The sequence below is a fragment of the Neltuma alba genome, unplaced genomic scaffold, assembly GCF_004799145.2.
Source record: "Neltuma alba isolate B1F8T4 unplaced genomic scaffold, ASM479914v2 tig00002591_pilon, whole genome shotgun sequence".
In the NCBI taxonomy this organism is placed as follows: domain Eukaryota; kingdom Viridiplantae; phylum Streptophyta; class Magnoliopsida; order Fabales; family Fabaceae; genus Neltuma; species Neltuma alba.
In genome coordinates, this window is record NW_021632934.1 from 32,416 (window position 1) to 42,635 (window position 10,220).

Below are 10,220 nucleotides of genomic sequence, written 5' to 3' on the forward strand. Positions count from 1 at the left end.
AGATGAGCCAACCCAAGTGAAGGAAGAAAACTTGTTTAGTTGTAATGACTATGCGCAAACTTCTAAGAAATTAGTTCAAGAGAAACTAGGGATAGAAGACCTAGATGTGCTAAAGTCATTTCAAATCCTGAAAGATCCATTAAGGTCTTCAGAATCATCGGGTAGACCCAAAAAGGAAGACAAAAAGAAAAAACCTAGGCATAGGTTTTTACCTAGTCATATTGGTGAAGGTTCTCTTAGAAGACCAGTTATTCCTGTTGGACCTATGTTTCAAGCTAGTGTTCCAAGGTGGGAAGGTCCCCATTCAAAAGACCATCAAAATAATGGATAATAATCATCATGATGAACTGAGTAGTTACGAAAAGGTCTTGGGTATAAACTTTGGATTATGTACAAGTTTATTAATTACTTTCATTGTTTGTACTGTTCTTGTTTTATCTCTCATTTCTTCATTCCATACTTATTTGTCACAACAAAAAGATCACATCGCATTGATAATGAATTGATATATCTTGTGTTAAGTGCAATAATTTTTAATATCTTTTATGAATGGAAAGAACTAAGCCACTTAATATTATATAGCTTAAAGTGCTATAAATATTGTTTCTCTCTCTTTTTCTAAGAATAAAAAACAAAAATTTGTTTGGATAGTGCTTTCTATTTATGCGTTCTCAAATCTTATTTCTAGTTTAATTTTAATTTTTAAATAAAAACTAAGGACAATTTGGAGTTGTTTTTGTCCTAAATTTTTATTTTTATCCTCATTTGTGATCATTCCACCACTTCTCACCAACTATTATATATGTGTGAGTGTGTCAAAAAAAAAAAAAGTCTCACATTACTTGGGATAGTGGGAATCCAAATCTACATGCTTATATGTTAACTCATGATATTGGGCTATTAAAAGGACCAAGAAGAGGAGTAGGCTTGCGTGCATAACAATGTGCTGCCAAGAGGCAAACGTAGTTGAAATCCAGCAATTTCTCTCATTACAACAAGTTAAATGCAAACTAGGCACTTTTTACTCAAATATTTTTTGTGAAAATCCAAAAATATTTTTGTAACACACATATTTGCTTCAGTAAAAGAGCATACAAAAAAAGACCTTGTTTTATTGGGTTTAAACTTAAAACCGAGGGTTCGAGCCTTTTGATTTTTTGTTGCTTGAACTTTTTAACTGTTGCCTCTTTGGCTTTGTGGCTAGACACCTTTTTGGTATGTCTCGTGCTTACTCATGGCCTCCTCGGAATGTCTCATGGCCTTTTGTAGCCTTTAGAGAAGGTGCTTGCTGAAGTAATGAACACACATAACCTCAAGCCTTTGGATGCTCCTTCCTCCTCTTAAAAATTACAAAGTTTGTTTTTTGCTTATTCTATCTTGTGTCCTTGTAAGAAGGATTTGTTTAATCCTGGGGAGTGTGTTTGCCATTTAGCTTCACTGCAAGCGCACAGGTCACAAGTAGTATAAAAAGTATCGTTCCCTCAGAAATTAAGGCTAGACAAGTTAAAAATCGCAATTGTGTTCATACTTAGTTTAAGTGAAATTAATGTGTAAATAAAGTTGTTTAAGGAGGTTACTTTGAAAACAAAGGTTAAAATCGAAGTCAAAAAATTGACTTTGAAACAAATAAGGATCTAGAATTATTTCTCACTATTGTATTTCATAAAACTTGATTAGAAACTTCTCATTTAGTATTTCAATGATAAGATATATCAGTCCAGGGTTCACAAATGCTAATTAAGCTTTCTCAAGTCAAAACCAAATTTTGTAATCTTAATAAACCTTCACAATCTCTTGCTTTTGTTGAAAAGATTACGCTTTAAAAACCAAAACCCTTTTTTGGATAATGTTAGACCAATAGATATATCTCTATTCTATCAACAAACCATTCATTTAATAGAATAAACTTCTCATCTAGCATGCTTTGATCCAAGTTCAAAGATCAATTTAACTTTCTCAAACTTCAACCAATCAAACAAATCTCTCCAAGTGGTGGCCAATCACAAGGAAGCACTAAGCTTAAGGTAAAAACAACATAATATTATCATTAATTAACATTAAAGAGAGAGATAAAATAAATCTTAATCTATACAATAGATCAAAATAATCCTAAAATGACTATTCTAGCTACACATGTTTAGCAAAAAGCCACAAATACAAGAGTATTTTGCAGCCATTATATAAACAAAGGGGAAGTAGTGAAGAAAACCAAGGAAAATGAGGAATGAAACTCCAAATCTCCTTAAAACTTCAAGCCTAAAGCTCCCAACCTTCAAACCCTCCAAACCCTAGAAGAGAACTCCTCTAAACAGGTCCCCAAGTCGAAGTCTCCCAAGAAATCCTGAGTTCTCCCTTTTATATACCCTAAATTTTAAATTACAATACAAAACACATGGCTGCGTAAGGACAGACGCCGCGGCAGATAGGCTTATCCATCATGATAGATTGGATAGAGGGGGAAGCTCTTTAAAAAGGAACATGTATGCCATGATGCCTTCTATAGAACACATCTCCCTTCTTTTCTATTTCAGAGGCCGTGACAAATTGCGTTAGGGGCTGTAGTGGATTATGCAATCTTGGCCTTCTTCACTTGATTCTTTGTTCCTTGCTCGCTCTGTGTCCATGATCTTCCTCAGATAAATCAAAGTAGGTTAAATATTTTTCCTTGTTGTTCAACTTCCAGCTCCCACTACTTCTTCCACCAAGAATTTTAGAAGCATTAGACAAATAATCGTCAAATGTTAGCACAAATCAAGCTTCACATTTCAAATCATATTTTCTAGCTTTAAGGGAGTAATCCTGCACAATTAGCTTTCAAAACCCACAAAAGAGTGTCAAAATAAGGTAATTTGGTAGAAATTTCAAGAAGTTATCAAAGTGTAGCGACTTTGAACTTTTCAGTATCATAAAATATCTCTTAAAGATAGTAGTGACTTTGGGATCACTCAAATCAACCATCATTCTAAGTTCTGTCGCCTACGACCGATTATCACCATTTGCTATCAATAATCACCAACTATTGGCAATAACCAACCACTGGCAATTGCAATCACCCACTATAAACCACTGCCAACTTGCTATTGAACACCACAAAGAACAATCGATTGTTAAATTGTACGTGACCACTAGTGTGCTTAAAACATGTATTCAAATAATTAATTAAAAGGTTAATACAAACTTTAGTCCCTCAAATTTATCTTCATTTTGGTTTTGGTCCCTTAAGATTCAAACTATTGGTTTTGGTTCCTCAAGTTTCTTTCATTTGTAGCATTACTTCTATAATCCAATAAGAATTTGGATCATTTTACCCTTTGAGGGATAAAACTTATGGTTTGAAACTTGAAGAACTAAAACTAAAATGAGGACAAACTTGAAGGACCAAATATTATATTAACCTTAATTAAAATTTTGTGTTCAGGTTCGAATTTGTCTTAGAAGTTTTTACTGAGAAGTGTTGGGCACCCGAAAGTTTTTTTAAGTACAAATTTAATCCAAAAGTTTAAAATTGTAACAATATTACCCGTTACCATTAAAAAACTAATATTGACTGTTAAAATAGCAACGTTAACCATTAACATTTTTAATTGTAGAGGGCAAGATTGTTATGATTTTAAACTTTTAGGGCAAATTTTTGCATTAAAAAAAAAACTCCTGAGTACCCAACACTCATGTGTAAAAACTTTCAGAACAAATTTGAACCTTGACCGTTAAATTTTCAAATGAAGGTGGTCACCTAAGAGATAGATGAATTGGGTGATACAAAATTGTTATACTTTAGGCATACACATCAAGTGAGCTAAGAAGCGCGTCTAGAGCAAGGATGAACTAAGAAGATAGAGATTATGAAAAAGAAGAGCAATGCACAAGTTTATTTTGGTTTTGTCCAGCCCCAAGATCCTCCTAAGATTTTCACTATCCCCGCAAGTTTAATCTAGGCCCTTGTGAAGCCTTAGTACAACAATTTAATTATGTGTCTTTCAACATAAACGATTATCTATTTATGATGATGGAGAGAATTAGGCATAATTAATAATTATCTGTTACTTAGAAGAAAACTAATCGTCGAAACTAACTGTTCCAGCTTCTGACAAGGATAAATTCAATTAAGGGCTGAAGCATTTGTTACTGCCAAGTTGTTCTTTGTAACCTAATTCATACTATATAAATGAACCAATATATTTTAACGAAGAAGTAGCAAAGCATTCCAAATGATGTTTGTACGTCCAAATCATTGAAATTAAAAAAGAGGAAGAAAAAAGGTGAAGTGATTCTAGAATGAAACAAAAGGTATGGCGTAAGAGAGTATACTAAAATCCATTTCAGAGGGTAAAAACTCAATTTTAAGAGAGATGCAAAGCAAACTCGAGTTCATAATGAGTTTAAATCCAGTTTATCAGGGAATACTTTTATATATTTAATCCTCCTTAATTGGGCTTTTTAACGATGATTATATTATCTTGAGCTTAATTGAATATTACTCTCCCAGTCCTAAATATAAGACATACTTTATAGTGTAAAAAAGCTCAATTTTGGACTTTAATAGTTAAAATTGGTAATAAATATTGTGCCATTTTTTCTACTTAATATTTCTCATTTTTGTGCAGGTTATTCAGTGGAAAAATATAGTAGTACTTTCATTATCGGCATTCGGCAATTTGATTGGAGGAAATTGGGAGGCATCGGATCAAGCTATAATTAAGCTATATAATGGCTAAAACCCTAGGAAACTTTTTTTTATATATACAAAAAGTGAAAAACCTAGCAGAAAACTTCACACATGACCGACGCAAAAATTATACACTGTCACTACTACAAAATAATCTTATGATGGTTAAATGAACTTTTTACAGCGGTTTTGAGAGCGACGTCTATGCCATCGATGTAAAATATAGAGGATTTCAATGCCGTTCAACAACCATCGTGGTATGTACTTTTCACAATAGTTATATAAATAACAGCCGTGAAACAAAGATCTATTTAAACTCAGAACAAACATCAAATTTTTAATTAAAGAAAACAAATAAACCACAAAAACTATAAAACCCACAGAAAGAATGGAGGAAAAAAGGCGAAAAACTCACAAATAAAGATGAAGAGGATGACTGACAGCAACAACAATGGAAGAACATGGCAGAGACTATAGAAGCAAAGGATAAATGCCGGTAAAGGTAGGAGGAGGGAGCAAATCGAGTGGGAATAGTAATGGGGGACCATGAGCTCTGATTGTGAAAATTGAAAACTATCACACAATGGATAGGATTTTAAAATTTTGATAGACTTTTTAAGGTTGTTTTTTGAAAAACCGCCATAAAAAAGACTTTTCTGTTAGATTCGAGGTTTTGATGATAACAAAATGAGTATTTAAGTTTCTCTGCATGCATGTTAAAGATGTTTGAATATGTGTTCGATCATGTGTTGATCAAATACGTGTTAGATCAATAACTATGTATTTTGAGTTCAAATACTGTTAAGCTTTATCGATCACTTGTTAGATAATTCACTGTACTAGATAACGTGTTAGATAAATAGGTTTATCGATCACATGTTCGATCATCTGTTAAACTATTTCAATATAGGAGCTTTGAGGAAATTATTGATCACTTGATGGATAATTCAATAATCGATAAGCTGTCTAGTAAGAGAGATTAACTTCCTCACTTTTGACAAAGGGATAATCAATCACCTTATTGATTAAGAGGTAATCGATAGTGACTCAGATAATTGGTAAATCTCTGACTCACTTATTGTTTGAAATGGTTTATAGTTTTTCAATCACCTCATCGATCAATTTCTTATCGATAACTTGTTCTAACATTGCTTTACAAAACTTTCTTGGTTGTTTGATCAGCTATTCGATCAAGTCTCTTTCTAGAAATCAAGTTTCCACCAACGATGATCGATTCCTTAATCGATAATTTAACCATCAATCAACATCATGTTTTTTTTGGGATTTGAGGCTAAGTCTTTTTGAACTGTTTTTGCAATAACTTATTCGATCAAAATTTTATCGATAGCCTTTCAAATTAACGAGTTCAGAGTGTCTTTTACACAGTTGTTTATATTATCAATAATATATATGATTAAGCATTTATGGAGCATCTGTTCGATTAATTACTAACACATTTCTTTGAACTGTTCTTCATGATGATATTTCAGAAAATATATTTTTATCTTATCTTTAAGCTTTTCTCAGCCTTCATCATTCATATTATTTTCTTCTGAAAATCAATGAAGGCATCAAAAGACAAAATGACCAACTGTGCACTAAACTGAAGTACTTTCTTGATTAAGATCACTTTGCTTATATTTCATCATTTATCGATAACCTGTTTTATAAATGAATGATCCATGATGACTTTGATAAATGTTCTCTTCTTTTAAGTCTGATTCACTTGCTATTAATCGATAACATAATCAATCAAGGGATAATCAATCAAGACTTCGATCAAGTTGATTCATTTTACTTTTTGATTATCTCATGTTTGATTCTATGATTTTCTTTCTTGTATCAAAACCAAGAATCATCATTTCTTCTGATATTCATTCTTAATTACATGAGAAGAAAACTTACACTTTTGCCAAGACACTTATGCAGATTATGAAGCACAACGAATATATCATAGGCTCAACCTACCGTGTCAGAAGCATTTATTATGAACAACCGTTGGAATTGCCGAACACACGCAATGGAGACTCCAACGGCTACAAGCTCTTGTGTTTAACGGAAAACTGAAAGTATTCAACTATAAATGGCGTGAAGAGCATGGAATGAAGTAATTGAATGAACCGAGCTACCTTCTGTGAAAATTAATCCTCACATTCATTACTCTGTTTTTATGTTTTGAGCTTCAATGTTTATGATATATACTCTATGAGAGAGACTATAATTTCTTTTACTCAAATTTGTGAGTTACTCAAGAGTGTGAACTCTTGAGAGGATTGTAACCTTATGGGTAGTAAGAGAGAGTGATTGAGAGTGACTTAATTGCTATACTGAGGCACCAAGAGCTCATTGAATCTTAGGGATTTAGTGAAAACTCAGAGGCATTCTGAGGACTAGACGTAGGTCAAGTGGTTGAGACTGAACCAGTATAAACTCTTGTGTCATTCCTCTTCTTTTCATCCTCAGTAAAATTCTTCTAAACTTACCTCCATCGCTTTATCTGGTTATTCAATTCATTAAGTTAAATTTTTATATATCACTCAATTCACCCCCCTCTTAGGTGAAACTGCTACTAACATTTTCACAATGGTTTTCTGGATAACTGTCATGAAAAGCAAAATTTATTTTCCTATAATTACAAAAATACCACCGCCATTTTTTTTACAGCATTTTTTTTATAACTGCCATAAATTAGCATCATGAAAACTCTTTTTTGTAGTAGTGTGTTCACTAGATTTGTTGTGGAATTCTAGTAATACTATTCATCTTCACACTGAACTTCGAAATGTCTGGTGGGGCAAAAAAATTGACTTGACGAGAACAACACAAATGGTGACATCGCTTTCCTGAGAATAACACAAATGGAAGCTTTAAAAGATCTTTAGGGACATAACTGAGAGACTTATTTGCTATAGTTACTATCTCATGAAGAGGTTGGATATTAGATAATAAGCTACTCTAGTAGACTCATTATTCATGATGAAAATGATTCATAGATTAGGGACTTTACTGAGAAATTCAGATACTTACTTAGCTAGCTAGAGCCAAGGAAGCCCAAAAGAAAAGAGTTTTCCTAGACTTATTTATCTAGCTGCACAGTTAATGACAATAGAATACCAGTTACTAACATTGTTTTCCTTGCAAATTAAGAAGGGTTGATAATATGGTGAATCAAGATTCGAATCTCCACTGAAAGAGATGCTTGCATTTAATTCCCAACAATATCTCGAACAAAATTACCTCAAATATGAGGATACATATGCCAACAAAAGAAAAAAAGGTTAAATTGCTTATTTGTCTAGAAGTTTTCACTTATGAGCTTTGAGTATTCGAAAGTTTTTCTGTGCAAATTTACTTTGAAAGTTTAAAATCGTAACAATAAACCGTTGCAATATTAACAATATTGCTACGATTTTAAATTTTAGGGGGAAATTTACATCACAACCTCTTTATAAAAAAATTATAAGTGCAGGTACTAATACCTATAATCGGGGAAACTATAATGACTCAATAAAAAGGGGAAAAAAACATTTCAAAGACTTAATTAAATAAATCAACTAATTATATGATACAAAAAAAAAGCTGAAAATTACTAAATGTTAAAAAAAAAATTTGTTGTCATTTAGAAATTCAGTATTGTTAATATTAAATAAAGTGTGATTACCAAACCTGACTTAGGATTTAGTAATTTTCAGCTTCTTTTTTAGTCATTTCCCCTATATTCTAAGTACAACAAAATTTGCAAGAGAGGTTGTATTATTGGTAATAGTTGAATAATTTGTAAAATACTATGCCATTCATATATTATCATCAACACCACAAGCAAGAATCTAGCATATTGTGTGTTCAATCTATATTGAAGTAGTGATGCAATATATATTACTGTTTGTGGGCATTATTACATGGGAACTTGGGGACAAAATCATTCTGATGAAACACACAAATCAAAACCAAAGAGGACAGTGCCAGAGCAATAGGACCAAACATCCATAATACCAAGGGCACACTGAAACACAATACTCTATTCGCAATGAGACCCAACGCAAACCCTCTTTCCAGCACCCTTTCTGCATAACCGTTTTCAGGTAAGAAATCACCGCAGGAATTCATCAAGAAATTGGCATCAATCAGAAACCCTATGGCCATTGAGTTGCAGACGAAGCTAATCAGCACGAAAAATGATGCAGATGCGTATTTGAAGCTGTAGATTTGGTCTGATTTTGATCCCATGAGAGCGCCGGTGAAGAGGTGGCGGTGGTTGTGGCCGTGGCTGGCCGTGTAGCCGGCGCTAGTTATGGCGGCGAAAGCAAAGTTGATGAGAATGGTTATGGTTGCTGCGAAGATGGTGGACATTAGGGTGTTTCTCAGGCTTTGCACTACCAGCATTCCTTTCTCTTTATTTCCCTGCTCTATCGCGTCAATTGTTGTTAATTATTGATTATAATCAAATAGTAGTATTATGAGGTTTTATTATCACGCAGTAGATTATAACTCTTACGGTAAAGTTTAAATCCCACAAAAATAACTAGACCAATATCATAAAATCATAAAAGGAAAAATAGTCTTAATTCTGGCTCATCCATAGTGACAAAAATAAAAGATCTTTCATAAGTGAAGTTTAAGAAAGCAAAAGTATAAAGGATGTGGATTAGTAGTGGATGACTAATTAGCAAAAATTGAGTTCCAAATTCCATACATACAATTTAAAGAGTGTTTCAATCTTATAGAGGATGTGGAATTAATTTTAATAATTCCAAATAAAAAATTGAAGAATAAAAGAGATATATTTGGACATGTGAATCCTATCAAATATAGATTTTACTCTCACTTTTGTAATTCAATCATAAAATACTCAGGAAAAATCTCTTCACATATAGCTAGGATACTCAACATATATAACGAAAATGGATTATTTTTAAATTTAAACTATATGGAATCTACACCAAGAAAAATAAAGGAAAAAAAAAAGGGACCTGATTTAAGTGGAGGAACCAAGCTGATCTGCTGAGCCTCTTGATTCCATAAGTAGTGATGGAGGGTTTGTTCTTGATGTAATGGTAAAGATAGCCATGGTATCCTGCTATGAGGAACACACTTACTGGGATCAAAATGGCGTCCAAATAATTATGAATATGACTTTCTCCTATTGCCATCCTTCTTTTGATTCTTAGCTTCAGGTTTGTTTTGGTCCCTATTCATAATGCTCCTTCTTATATAAAGCCATGGCTATATAAAAGGAGTGCCCAATATAAAGTAGCAATTAATTAATGCAACTATATTACTACTTGTTTTTAATACCCTTAGTGCACATCATTTAGTGGAAAGGGGAAATGACAATTATAAGTTATGGAAGGATATTAATGACAATGGGAGACCACATAAGTTTTAAAATTTTATAAAAGGACCAAAATCTTTACATGAATTTTTGGGAGAAAGACACACAAGGGCAATTAAAATGTGCAATCCCAAAATCGTCTCTTAAAATAGCTTAATTCCTATGAAGTTTTAGGGATTATTTTGAAACTAATTTTTTAAAAATAATATAATATAATTGTCT

The 10,220-nt window shown here is 32.7% G+C and overlaps 1 protein-coding gene across 1 annotated transcript; it reads right to left on the reverse strand.

The window, feature by feature from the left end:
• Window positions 1-8,486: 8,486 nt before the first annotated feature.
• On the reverse strand, window positions 8,487-9,816 carry LOC114733392 (uncharacterized). The gene is made up of 2 exons (XM_028920854.1): window positions 9,637-9,816; window positions 8,487-9,067 (listed from the first exon to the last, which is right to left on the reverse strand). Exons 1-2 carry the CDS (start codon window positions 9,814-9,816, stop codon window positions 8,543-8,545), a joined length of 705 nt encoding a protein of 234 aa, XP_028776687.1. The 3' UTR covers window positions 8,487-8,542.
• Window positions 9,817-10,220: the final 404 nt, after the last annotated feature.